This window comes from Pholis gunnellus (genome assembly GCF_910591455.1).
Source record: "Pholis gunnellus genome assembly, chromosome: 14".
Classification (NCBI taxonomy): Eukaryota; Metazoa; Chordata; class Actinopteri; order Perciformes; family Pholidae; genus Pholis; species Pholis gunnellus.
The window spans coordinates 434,878-449,525 of record NC_136541.1 but is presented as its reverse complement, the minus strand read 5'-3'; the positions used below and the strand labels follow the sequence as shown (position 1 = coordinate 449,525).

General features: G+C 46.3%; 1 protein-coding gene across 1 annotated transcript; it reads left to right on the top strand.

Moving 5' to 3' along the window:
- Positions 1 to 2,520: 2,520 nt before the first annotated feature.
- mfn1a (mitofusin 1a) lies at positions 2,521 to 13,630 on the top strand (the record flags this gene model as incomplete). Its single annotated transcript, XM_079172900.1, has 17 exons — positions 2,521 to 2,635; positions 3,188 to 3,323; positions 4,084 to 4,246; positions 4,603 to 4,727; positions 8,290 to 8,398; positions 8,499 to 8,606; positions 9,350 to 9,512; positions 10,011 to 10,078; positions 10,164 to 10,285; positions 10,375 to 10,501; positions 11,294 to 11,398; positions 11,947 to 12,049; positions 12,192 to 12,412; positions 12,499 to 12,600; positions 12,716 to 12,912; positions 12,995 to 13,129; positions 13,564 to 13,630. 17 exons carry the CDS (start codon positions 2,521 to 2,523, stop codon positions 13,628 to 13,630), a joined length of 2,166 nt encoding a protein of 721 aa, XP_079029026.1.
- Between the last annotated feature and the right edge of the window lie 1,018 nt (positions 13,631 to 14,648).

Here is a 14,648-nt window from a genome sequence, read left to right as displayed (position 1 = left end):
ATGAACCAGTCTCAGTGTAGTCCTGATCCTCTATATGAACCAGTCTCAGTGTAGACCTGATCCTCTATATGAACCAGTCTCAGTGTAGACCTGATCCTCTATATGAACCAGTCTCAGTGTAGACCTGATCCTCTATATGAACCAGTCTAAGTGTAGACCTGATCCTCTATATGAACCAGTCTCAGTGTAGACCTGATCCTCTATATGAACCAGTCTCAGTGTAGTCCTGATCCTCTATATGAACCAGTCTCAGTGTAGTCCTGATCCTCTATATGAACCAGTCTCAGTGTAGACCTGATCCTCTATATGAACCAGTCTCAGTGTAGTCCTGATCCTCTATATGAACCAGTCTCAGTGTAGTCCTGATCCTCTATATGAACCAGTCTAAGTGTAGACCTGATCCTCTATATGAACCAGTCTAAGTGTAGACCTGATCCTCTATATGAACCAGTCTCAGTGTAGTCCTGATCCTCTATATGAACCAGTCTCAGTGTAGTCCTGATCCTCTATATGAACCAGTCTCAGTGTAGAGCTGATCCTCTATATGAACCAGTCTCAGTGTAGTCCTGATCCTCTATATGAACCAGTCTAAGTGTAGACCTGATCCTCTATATGAACCAGTCTCAGTGTAGACCTGATCCTCTATATGAACCAGTCTCAGTGTAGACCTGATCCTCTATATGAACCAGTCTCAGTGTAGTCCTGATCCTCTATATGAACCAGTCTCAGTGTAGACCTGATCCTCTATATGAACCAGTCTAAGTGTAGACCTGATCCTCTATATGAACCAGTCTCAGTGTAGACCTGATCCTCTATATGAACCAGTCTCAGTGTAGTCCTGATCCTCTATATGAACCAGTCTCAGTGTAGACCTGATCCTCTATATGAACCAGTCTCAGTGTAGTCCTGATCCTCTATATGAACCAGTCTCAGTGTAGTCCTGATCCTCTATATGAACCAGTCTAAGTGTAGACCTGATCCTCTATATGAACCAGTCTAAGTGTAGACCTGATCCTCTATGTGAACCAGTCTCAGTGTAGTCCTGATCCTCTATATGAACCAGTCTCAGTGTAGTCCTGATCCTCTATATGAACCAGTCTCAGTGTAGAGCTGATCCTCTATATGAACCAGTCTCAGTGTAGTCCTGATCCTCTATATGAACCAGTCTAAGTGTAGACCTGATCCTCTATATGAACCAGTCTCAGTGTAGACCTGATCCTCTATATGAACCAGTCTCAGTGTAGACCTGATCCTCTATATGAACCAGTCTCAGTGTAGTCCTGATCCTCTATATGAACCAGTCTCAGTGTAGACCTGATCCTCTATATGAACCAGTCTAAGTGTAGACCTGATCCTCTATATGAACCAGTCTCAGTGTAGACCTGATCCTCTATATGAACCAGTCTCAGTGTAGTCCTGATCCTCTATATGAACCAGTCTCAGTGTAGTCCTGATCCTCTATATGAACCAGTCTCAGTGTAGACCTGATCCTCTATATGAACCAGTCTCAGTTTAGTCTATTAGTCTGGTTCTATAGAGTTATTCTTGATGCTCGTCATCGGAGCCACCGGGTCAGATTCTGGTGAAACCAGATGAACTCATGCAGGTTCACCAGAACCTCCTTCAGCTCAGAGTCCAGCAGAGACCGGTCCACCGTGGACAAACCCAGATCCTCCAGCAGAGACCGGTCCACCGTGGACAGATCCAGAGGGAGGAGGAGAGTTCAGCTCCCGGCAGCAGCAGCGTCTCCTCCTCCTCCTCCTCCTCCTCCTCCTCCTCCTCCTCCTCCTCCTCCTCTCTGGGAGTCAACACCGACACCTCTCTGCTGGAGACCCAGGACGTACTGCTGGACCCGTTGGAGGGAAGGGAGGTACGGGAGAACCAGGACCAGGACTGAGAGGAGCAGACTGTCAGACCTGCTGCAGTAACATGAGAGGTTTACTAAAGAGAGTCTGGAGCTCAGAGACACTACAGCTTTAGACCACAGGGGGCGACAGAACCACCACATGAGAGTTCCTCGTAGCTTTTTAACAAATAAAAAGTGATGTCATAGAAGGTTAATTTTATGTTACAGCGTGTCATTAAGATGTGATGTTAAAGAAAGTCCCAATAATAATAATAATAATAATACTCATAATAATAATGAGGTGAAGTAATGAAACACTAATAAAACACCTGAGAGAGTCAGCAGGAGGTCCAGGCTGCAGGTGAAGCAGCTCTAAGTCCTGCTAAGAGGATCACACACACACACACACACACACACACACACACACTAAGCTGAGCTTTGTCAGCTGACGATCAGAGTCTGATGTGGTCGTGGTGTTGAACAGAGAGGATTCTGGGAGCTGACGGCAGCTCGGTGGGGACGAATCAGAACTGACCTCTGAACCCGAGAGACACGCTGAACACGGTAAACCGTGAGGGTGTTCATCAGTAGACCAACAGTGTGTGTGTGTGTGTGTGTGTGTGTGTGTGTGTGTGTGTGTGTGTGTGTGTGTGTGTGTGTGAGAGTCAGGTGTCATGGACGCCGTGGATCCGTCTCCTCTGCGGCGTTTTGTGGTGGCGAAGCGATCGATCACCTCCATCTTTGATCAGCTGCTGGACTTTGTGAAGGATGGAACCGCCTTTGTGGACGGTCAGCAACACACACACTCACACACACACACACACACGTTAACGCACACACACACACACACACGTTAACGCACACACACACACACACACACACACACACACACACACAGTTGGTCTACTGATGAACACACAGTCTGTGATTATTAAAGTTATGTCTGTTAACATAACGACTTCCTGACGGTGTTTAACTGCTGTACAACATGTACCTCTGATGTGTAGTAAAAAGTACAACATGTACCTCTGATGTGTAGTAAAAAGTACAACATGTACCTCTGAGGTGGAGTAAAAAGTACAACATGTACCTCTGAGGTGTAGTACAGTATAAAGTACAACATGTACCTCTGAGGTGTAGTACAGTATAAAGTACAACATGTACCTCTGAGGTGTAGTACAGTATAAAGTACAACATGTACCTCTGAGGTGTAGTACAGTATAAAGTACAATATTTACATTAGCTTGTTTAAGCTCAGTGACGCGCTGCTTCAGTCTGTTGGTCAACAGCTGATCGTGTTGTTGTTGTTTGTTGTTTGTTTGTTTGTTGTTGTGATGTCAGAGGCGTGGCGAGGAGACGACCCGGGTCAGGTGGCCGTGGAGGATCAGAGTCTGGAGCTTCAGAGCTGTGCCACCAAACTGTGGACCATCAGGGAGGTTCTGGTCCGGAGACACATGAAGGTGGCCTTCTTCGGCAGGTAGGACGCCACCTGGTGGAGAGACGCTTCATCATCATGTGACACGTGGTTTACGTAGAGATGGTAACCGTGGATATGACAACAACAATGTACATCAGAGGAAGAAGGTTCCATCATCATCATCATCATCATCATCATCATCATCATCGTTTCAATGCTGCGCAGTTTGTTTATTCAATGAGTTTAAAGTCGATGTTTGTTCACAGTGATAATGTTTATAATGAGAATATTAATAATGATAATAAAGTACAGAGAAGTAAAAAAAAAGAAGTACAGGGTAGCATTAAGAAGTACGGAGTAGTAACGAGTAGTAACGAGTAGTACTGGGTAATACAGAGAAGTACGGAGTAGTACATACATACTGCTGTTAACAGGAACCTGATGAGTTTAAAGTGTTTACAAACCAAATGTTGTTGTACTTGTGTTCATAGAGCAGCACTTTAACATAAAAGTGCTCAATACTCTACTTTAGATTCATTATTGAATGTTGCGCATAACAATGAGATTAATCACGATTAAACATTTTAATCGTTGCCCAACACTAATAAAACATAATATAACATAATGAAACATAATATAATAAGATGATGATGATAATGACGATGACGATGATGACGATGATGACGATGACGACGATGACGACGATGATGACGATGACGATGATGATGATGATGATGATGACGACGATGACGACGATGATGACGATGACGATGATGATGATGATGACGATGATGATGAATGAGGTGTGTCTGTGCTTCAGGACCAGTAACGGTAAGAGTACGGTGATCAACGCCATGCTGAGGGAGCGCGTGTTGCCCAGCGGCATCGGTCACACCACCAACTGTTTCCTGAGGGTGGAGGGAACCGACGGAGACGAGGCGTACCTCACCACGGAGGCGTCCAATGACAGGAGGAGCGTCACCGTACGACCACCACTCCTTAAAGGGACAGTACCACATGTTTACAAACATGTGGTACTGTCCCTACAACTGGCATCATTAGTCTGTCAACCAATCACATGGCTCTGTGATAACTTGCTCCTCCTGCTCCTCATTCTCCTACTGCTCCTCCTCCTCCACCTCCTTCTGCTCCTCCTGCTCCTCCTCTACCTCTTACTGCTCTTCTACCTCCTCCTGCTCCTCCTCTACCTCCTCCTGCTCCTCCTCTACCTCTTACTGCTCTTCTACCTCCTACTGGTCCTCCTCCTGTTCCACCTCTACCTCCTCCTGCTCCTCCTCTACCTCTTACTGCTCTTCTACCTCCTCCTCCTCCTCCTCAGACGGTGAACCAGCTGGCTCATGCCCTCCACATGGATCCCACTCTGGACTCTGGCAGTCTGGTGAAGGTGATGTGGCCTAAAAGCCGCTGTGCTCTGCTGAGAGACGACCTGGTGCTGATGGACAGGTAGAGGATCATGTAGAGGATCATGTAGAGGATCATGTAGAGCAGGGGTGGCCAACCAGTCAGAGACCAAGAGCCACATTTTTTACTGTGTTACTGCAAAGAGCCACATCATACACATGGGCACACATGAACATCACCCTATCCCTTCCTCACACACACACATACCTTTGCTCAGCCAGATTTATTGTAAATGTCACACACCAACATGATAATGACAGAAATTGACTCCTAAGACCACAGGCCAGTCATTTTCAACAATGAACATTGTGTGCACTGTCTCACACAGACAAACTCTCAGTTCAACCAAGTCCACAAACTAAAATATAATAATTTACAATAGTGTTTTTCTTTTACTATGCATGTTGCTTAGTGGGACTTCTGGCATTCCTTGCCTTGAACAATCCTCTTCAAATCTGGCTTGTATTCCGTTGTTGCCACTCGAAGCAATTCTTTCACATGGGTGTCAGTCAGAACAGATCGATGCTTTGATTTCACGTGTTTCAGGGTAGAAAACACAGACTCGCAGACGTATGTTGACCCAAACATTGACAGTATCTTAAGCGCAGCCCGTTTGACATTGGGGTATTTTTTCATTGGCACACTTTTCCAGAACTCAATGGTCCCTTAAAGCAGGTTTGAGTTGGTCCTCCTCACAAAGATCGATCATCTCCAACTCAGCCGCATCCTCATCTGTGACTAGCGGGGCTTTCAAACAGTCCGTCTCGGCGTTAAATGGGTCGACGAGGAACGTAATCTGTGGCTGCACATGCGCGTTTGACGAAAATACCGTATTTAACTCAAGCGAAGCGAACACGCACATTAAAAAAACACAAATACAAACTTCGATATGAACATAAGAGCCGCATGAAACCGGGCAAAGAGCCGCGGGTTGGCCACCCCTGATGTAGAGGATCATGTGGAGGATCATGTGGAGGATCATGTAGAGGATCATGTGGAGGATCATGTAGAGGATCATGTGGAGGATCATGTAGAGGATCATGTGGAGGATCATGTGGAGGATCATGTAGAGGATCATGTAGAGGATCATGTGGAGGATCATGTAGAGGATCATGTGGAGGATCATGTAGAGGATCATGTGGAGGATCATGTGGAGGATCATGTAGAGGATCATGTAGAGGATCATGTAGAGGATCATGTGGAGGATCATGTGGAGGATCATGTGGAGGATCATGTGGAGGATCATGTGGAGGATCATGTGGAGGATCATGTAGAGGATCAGGTAGAGGATCATGTAGAGGATCATGTGGAGGATCATGTGGAGGATCATGTGGAGGATCATGTAGAGGATCGGGTAGAGGATCATGTAGAGGATCAGGTAGAGGATCATGTAGATGATCATGTGGAGGATCATGTGGAGGATCATGTAGAGGATCATGTAGAGGATCATGTAGATGATCATGTGGAGGATCATGTGGAGGATCATGTAGAGGATCATGTAGATGATCATGTAGAGGATCATGTGGAGGATCATGTAGAGGATCATGTGGAGGATCATGTGGAGGATCATGTGGAGGATCATGTGGAGGATCATGTAGAGGATCATGTGGAGGATCATGTGGAGGATCATGTGGAGGATCATGTGGAGGATCATGTGGAGGATCATGTGGAGGATCATGTAGAGGATCATGTGGAGGATCATGTGGAGGATCATGTGGAGGATCATGTGGAGGATCATGTAGAGGATCATGTGGAGGATCATGTGGAGGATCATGTGGAGGATCATGTGGAGGATCATGTGGAGGATCATGTAGAGGATCATGTGGAGGATCATGTGGAGGATCATGTAGAGGATCATGTGGAGGATCATGTGGAGGATCATGTGGAGGATCATGTAGAGGATCATGTGGAGGATCATGTGGAGGATCATGTGGAGGATCATGTGGAGGATCATGTAGAGGATCATGTGGAGGATCATGTGGAGGATCATGTAGAGGATCAGGTAGAGGATCAGGTAGAGGATCATGTGGAGGATCATGTGGAGGATCATGTGGAGGATCATGTAGAGGATCGGGTAGAGGATCATGTAGAGGATCAGGTAGAGGATCATGTAGAGGATCATGTGGAGGATCATGTGGAGGATCATGTAGAGGATCAGGTAGAGGATCATGTAGAGGATCATGTGGAGGATCATGTAGAGGATCATGTAGATGATCATGTGGAGGATCATGTAGAGGATCATGTAGAGGATCATGTGGAGGATCATGTGGATGATCATGTGGAGGATCATGTGGAGGATCATGTAGAGGATCATGTAGAGGATCATGTGGATGATCATGTGGAGGATCATGTGGAGGATCATGTGGAGGATCATGTAGAGGATCATGTAGATGATCATGTAGATGATCATGTAGATGATCATGTGGAGGATCATGTAGAGGATCATGTAGAGGATCATGTAGATGATCATGTAGATGATCATGTGGAGGATCATGTGGAGGATCATGTAGAGGATCATGTAGAGGATCATGTAGAGGATCATGTAGATGATCATGTGGAGGATCATGTGGAGGATCATGTAGAGGATCATGTAGAGGATCATGTAGAGGATCATGTAGATGATCATGTGGAGGATCATGTGGAGGATCATGTAGAGGATCATGTGGAGGATCATGTGGAGGATCATGTGGAGGATCATGTAGAGCAGGGGTGTCAAACATACGGCCCGCGGGCCGGATCCGGCCCGCCACGTCATTTTATGTGGCCCGCGAATCCGCCAGCAAAAAAAAAAAATGTAAAAGTCGGACAATTTACAAATATCCGTTGTATCGCGTACGGTGGAGCTCCTCCCCGATCCGCACGCGCCGCGCACACCTCCACCAGCGTATGTGGCAGCAGCAGCAGCAGCAGCCACCCTCCCCGCCGACGAAGAAGGAGCAGCACCCCCCCCCTCCCCCCCCGCCGACAACCGGCCCTTTGGGGGCAACCATGATGCTGATGTGGCCCCAGAGCGACAATGAGTTTGACACCCCTGATGTAGAGGATCGGGTAGAGGTTTGGGTAAAGGATCATGTGGAGGATCATGTGGAGGATCATGTGGAGGATCATGTAGAGGATCATGTAGAGGATCGGGTAGAGGATCATGTAGAGGATCATGTGGAGGATCATGTAGAGGATCATGTAGAGGATCATGTAGAGGATCATGTAGAGGTTTGGGTAAAGGATCATGTGGAGGATCATGTGGAGGATCATGTGGAGGATCATGTAGAGGATCATGTAGAGGATCGGGTAGAGGATCATGTGGAGGATCATGTAGAGGATCGGGTAGAGGTTTGGGTAGAGGATCATGTAGAGGATCAGGTAGAGGTTTGGGTAAAGGATCAGGTAGAGGTTCATGGGTATTGAAGTGTCTTAAACATTGATCGTTTGCTCTGGTCTCAATCAGAGGACGCCTTCTATTTTATTGATCGATCAGAATTCAAACAGAAAAACATCCGTTGAGTGAAAAATAACTTTCAGCTCTTCGTGCACAAACAGAGGAAGACTCCAACTGATAATACGAATAAAAACATTCTATAATTACCATGTCTGACCTCTGACCCAGCCCCGGCACCGATGTCACTCTGGAGTTAGACAGCTGGATCGATAAGTTCTGTCTGGACGCCGACGTCTTTGTTCTGGTAGGAAACGCTGAGTCAACGCTCATGAACACGGTGAGGGAACCACACGTTGATAATATATTTATATATATAAAATACTATATGTAGATATATATATATGAATGTAAATATATTTGTGTGTGTTTTTCTGCAGGAGAAACTTTTCTTCCACAAAGTCAGCGAGAGAATCTCCAAACCGAATATCTTCATCCTCCACAACAGATGGGACGCTTCAGTGAGTGAACCGGAATACATCGAGGAGGTAAGGGAGCTAGAACGTACCCAGCTAAGGGAACTAGGATGTACCCAGCTAAGGGAACTAGGATGTACCCAGCTAAGGGAACTAGGATGTACCCAGCGAAGGGAACTAGGATGTACCCAGCTAAGGGAACTAGGGTGTACCCAGCTAAGGGAACTAGGGTGTACCCAGCGAAGGGAACTAGGATGTACCCAGCTAAGGAAACTAGAATTTACCCAGCTAAGGGAACTAGGACGTACCCAGCTAAGGGAACTAGGACGTACCCAGCTAAGGGAACTAGGATGTACCCAGCTAAGGGAACTAGGATGTACCCAGCTAAGGGAACTAGGATGTACCCAGCTAAGGGAACTAGGGTGTACCCAGCTAAGGGAACTAGGATGTACCCAGCGAAGGGAACTAGGATGTACCCAGCTAAGGAAACTAGAATTTACCCAGCTAAGGGAACTAGGACGTACCCAGCTAAGGGAACTAGGACGTACCCAGCTAAGGGAACTAGGATGTACCCAGCTGAGGGAACTAGGACGTACCCAGCTAAGGGAACTAGGGTTTTCTCAGCTAAGGGAACTAGGATGTACCCAGCTAAGGGAACTAGGACGTACCCAGCTAAGGGAACTAGGATTTACCCAGCGAAGGGAACTAGTGTGTACCCAGCGAAGGGAACTAGAATTTACCCAGCTAAGGGAACTAGGATGTACCCAGCTGAGGGAACTAGGACGTACCCACTGTGTCCTCTCCCTGCTGTCCAGGTGAGGAAGCAGCACCTGGACCGCTGTGTGAGTTTCCTGGCCGAGGAGCTGAAGGTGGTCGGCCTGGACGAGGCTCCGGGGAGGATCTTCTTTGTCTCGGCCAAAGAGGTCCTGAGCTCCAGGATGCAGCGAGCACAGGGCATGCCTGAGACAGGTGAGACAGGTGAGGGTCAGCAGGAGGACACAGCAGATGATTTTACACTGAATTATCCACCCGGATATTGATTTACAAATATTTTCTTTTTTATACAGTATAATAATAGTTTAGCATGAGAAAAGAGACAATTAAAGTAACACAAAGTATAAATAAAAACAATGTCTAATGAGCGTGTAAAGGAAAGTGTGCAACATTTAAACATGACTCAATATGTAGAAGAGGAAAATGACAAGATGAACATGATTGTTATAAAGGACCCGTGTGTAGCATTTAGGGGATTTATTAGCAGAAATGCATAACATACTTTGGACAAACTCAGATGGAGAATTTGACTGTTTTCTGATGTTTAATTGACGAACTGATTTATGGATTGTGGTGTTTTTTGCATTCGAGTCGACAGTTTTATATTTACAGTAACTAAAGCCCTCTGAGGCACATTTGGGATTTTGGGCTATACAAAATAAATTGAATTGAATTGAATATCAGACCTGTGTTTCCCTGCAGGTGGTGCTCTGGCTGAAGGTTTCCATGAGAGACTGAGAGAGTTCCAGATGTTTGAGAGGACGTTTGAGGTACAAAACTCATTTTGAATCATGTCCTAAAAGATCATTTCAGTGAAGCAGGAAGTGTGACAGTAGATGACCTCTGACCCTGCAGGAGTTCATCTCTCAGTCCGCAGTGAAGACCAAGTTTGAGCAGCACACAGTGAGAGCGTGGCAGATCACCGAGGCCATCAAAGCTGTGATGGACGCCATCAACATCGCCTCCGCTGACAGGAAGTCAGGAAAACTCACTCAAAATGAGCCCATTCGTTGACGAAAAGTCTTTTTTTTTAGTCTCTCCAACTGTCACCTTTAACCTCTGACAGGATATGCTGCCTGGAGGAGCGCGAGGATCAGAGGGACCGGCTGGATTTCGTCAGAGGACAGATTAACCGCCTGACCGACAACGTCAAAGAGAGGATGAAGACTCTGACCGAAGATGTCTCTGCCAAGGTGAAGAAATCCTCCTGCTGAAGGTTGACACTCCACAGCCGACACAAACTTTAACTTTATTTTGAAAAAGCGCTTAAATGTCTTTTTGAGCATCTTTTGTAACATTTTATAGAGGATAGGTTTTGTTGTTGTTACCTCTAAATCTGAATGAAAATTGACCTCTGCAAGGAATACATTTAGGAGGCTGAAGATTGATGAGTTGAGTATCAATGCACCTGAGAATTTACTTTAATTCATGATTTACATCATTATGAACGATGCATCAACCAGATCTTCTCCCAGATCTCTCAGTATAACTGTAAAGATCACATTGGGGAAGGTAACGTGCTGTAAAGCAGTTACAATACAAAGTGGGACAAGTGCATACAAATCTAAATGTGTATGTTACGTGGGTTTACAACAGGATGTCTCTAGTGGGACTGTTGTTAACATGTACAGTATCAGTGTGACTGTTGTTGTGTAGATGTACAGTATCAGTGTGACTGTTGTTGTGTAGATGTACAGCATCAGTGTGACTGTTGTTGTGTAGATGTACAGTATCAGTGTGACTGTTGTTGTGTAGATGTACAGCATCAGTGTGACTGTTGTTGTGTAGATGTACAGTATCAGTGTGACTGTTGTTGTGTAGATGTACAGTATCAGTGTGACTGTTGTTGTGTAGATGTACAGTAACAGTGTGACTGTTGTTGTGTAGATGTACAGTAACAGTGTGACTGTTGTTGTGTAGATGTACAGTATCAGTGTGACTGTTGTTGTGTAGATGTACAGTAACAGCAGGTTAATGTGTGTCAGGTTGCTACAGCGCTGTCGGATCAGATCCGCTCACTTCCTGTTCTGGTGGAGGAGTTCAGAGCCGATTTCAACCCCACACAAGAAACTCTGGAGCTCTACAAAACTGTGAGTACTGCAGTACAACTACAAGTACTCAACGTCTGTACTAGTACAATGTTCACAGTCAAACCCCCCCCCATTGAAATAAGACGATAGAGATAGAGACGATAGAGATAGAGATGATGGAGATAGAGACGATAGAGATAGAGACGATAGAGACGATAGAGACGATAGAGATAGAGACGATAGAGACGATAGAGATAGAGATAGAGATGATGGAGATAGAGATGATGGAGATAGAGACGATAGAGATAGAGACGATAGAGACGATAGAGATAGAGATGATGGAGATAGAGATGATAGAGACGATAGAGATAGAGATGATAGAGATAGAGATGATAGAGACGATAGAGACGATAGAGATAGAGACGATAGAGATAGAGATGATGGAGATAGAGACGATAGAGATAGAGACGATAGAGACGATAGAGACGATAGAGATAGAGACGATGGAGATAGAGACGATAGAGACGATGGAGATAGAGACGATAGAGACGATAGAGATAAAGACTGATGTAAAGAAGTGAGTCATTTTGGTTGTTCCTTGTCTTCAGAAGCTGCTGCAGCACGTGGAGGAGAGGCTGGTCGGCTGTTTGTCTCAACGCTGCTCCATCGGCGTCCTCAGAGACATCAGAGACGCTCAGAGACACATGATCGGTACGACGTCTGTCTCTCTGGTCACGTTGTCTTCTCTACCCTGGTCACAGACATGTCTCTCTGTCCTCTGTCCTCTGACATGTGTCTGTCTGTCCTCTGTCCTCTGTCCTCTGACATGTGTCTGTCTGTCCTCTTTCCTCAGACAGCGTCCGTCCTCTGCTGTCCCCGTCCGTCCACGAGCAGCTCTCCGCTCCCTCGGCCTCCTTTGACCTGAGCTACGCCCTGGGCCTGGTGGCCCTGTGTGCAGACTTCCAGGAGAACATAGAGTTCCAGTTCTCTCTGGGCTGGACGGCGCTCGTCTCTCGCTTCATCGGAGCCTCCAACGCCAAGCGGGCGCTGAGCGGCCCCGACACCCGCCTGCAGGTGTTTCCATCACGTCCGGACGCTTTGTTTTACGATTGATGAGTTATTTACATATTTCAGCTCATCTCCATCACTGCTCTCCATAGGAGAGCTCCACCTTCAAGGACCAGATGGTGGTTCACATAGCGACGGGTCTGGTGTCCGTCACCTCCAGAGCCTCCATGACGGTGCTGGTGATCGGTGGAGTGGTACGTTGAGCATGTATATAGATACACATATATATATACATATATATATCTGTATATATATGTGTATTTATGTATATGTATATGTGTATATATGTATATGTACATGTGTGTACAGGTGTGGCGCTCGGTGGGCTGGCGTCTCCTGTCTGTCTCTCTGTCTCTGTACGGAGTCCTCTACCTGTATGAGAGACTCACCTGGACCGACTCGAGCAGAGAGCGAGCTCTGAAGCATCAGTTCGTGGATCACGTCGCTCGTCGTCTGAGGGCCGTCGTCCACGTCGCCGGCTCCGCCTGCAGCCAGCAGGTGCACAAGTAAGCCCCGCCCCCTCCATACCCACACAGTCACACCTGCGCGGTCACCTGACTCTAACTCACCTCTGTGTTCATGTTTGAGGGAGCTGTCGTCCACCTTCAGCCGTCTGACCCAGAGAGTGGACCTGAGCGAGGCGGAGCTGGAGGGAAACATCCGGCAGCTGAGCTTCAGGATCCAGAGACTGGAGAACATCCAGAGGAGGTCCAAGGCCTTCAGGTCAGAGGTCACACGCATACAAACATTACCATGATGTAGAATATAATATGATAATCTGCTGTTAGGAGGTTAAACACATCATAATCTCTAATATCTATTTATATTCATAAACATCTCCTTCAAACTACTGGATTTATTCAAGTTCATCACCAAAACTACATTTTACAGATTACACGTGAACACATCATGATGACGTTATGATGTAGCTTCAGCCAGTACTCATGTTCACTGAGCAGAGCCTGAAGGCATCATGATGTCACTGAAGTGAGCCTCGTTGGTTAGCCGTTAGCGGTGCTGCTAACGTTACTAGCTCTCCTCTGATTGGTTGTTTACAATGAAACATGATCAGAGACTAGAAACACAAGTTCTACTGAACGTTGGAGGAGAACCATCGTCTGCTGAGTACTTCCTGTTCTTCTTCTTCTTGTCTTCAGGAACAGAGCCACGGAGCTGGAGACCCAGCTGGAGGTCTTCTCTGTTCAGTACCTGCAGGGCCTCTGACGGACTTCATGGATCCTTCAGAAACACACATACTTTAATACTTTAATACTTTAATACGTTAATACGTTACACTTCTTCTTTAGGTTGTCACGGTTATCAATCATGTTCACACAAGGATGCAAACTCAGAGGACGACACATTGTACACAGCAGAATAAACACAAATGTACATAGAAATCATTTACTTGGACGTCTTATTGTGGGTTTAAATAAATGAAAGAAAAAGGTGACATCACAACTGTCCTCTGTGACATCATCAACAGCACATGAGCCGTGTGTTGTCCTCTACTGGTTGTGTTATTAAGGCTTTATAACGATAAGCTCATGTCACTGTAACCTTGAGTCCTGTTTGTCCGTTGTTCTCCCCTCAGCTTGACACATATAATTATAATTATAATGAATATAGTATCAGCTCCGGGCTCCCGATAACTAAACTAAATGTTAGTTAATCTCAACGTTTGTAACGTTAGCGGACTGAGTGATGGTCCAGGTTCCTGAGGGTCTGAGTGATGGTCCAGGTTCCTGAGGGACTGAGTGATGGTCCAGGTTCCTGAGGGTCTGAGTGATGGTCCAGGTTCCTGAGGGACTGAGTGATGGTCCAGGTTCCTGAGGGACTGAGTGATGGTCCAGGTTCCTGAGGGACTGAGTGATGGTCCAGGTTCCTGAGGGTCTGAGTGATGGTCCAGGTTCCTGAGAGTCTGAGTGATGGTCCAGGTTCCTGAGGGTCTGAGTGATGGTCCAGGTTCCTGAGGGACTGAGTGATGGTCCAGGTTCCTGAGGGTCTGAGTGATGGTCCAGGTTCCTGAGGGTCTGAGTGATGGTCCAGGTTCCTGAGGGTCTGAGTGATGGTCCAGGTTCCTGAGGGACTGAGTGATGGTCCAGGTTCCTGAGGGTCTGAGTGATGGTCCAGGTTCCTGAGCTCCTGTTGGTCCGTTTATGATCATATGAAATATAAATCATCTGTAAAATCATCACGATCTCAGTGAGACATGAGAACGAACGTCACGTAACTTCACCGA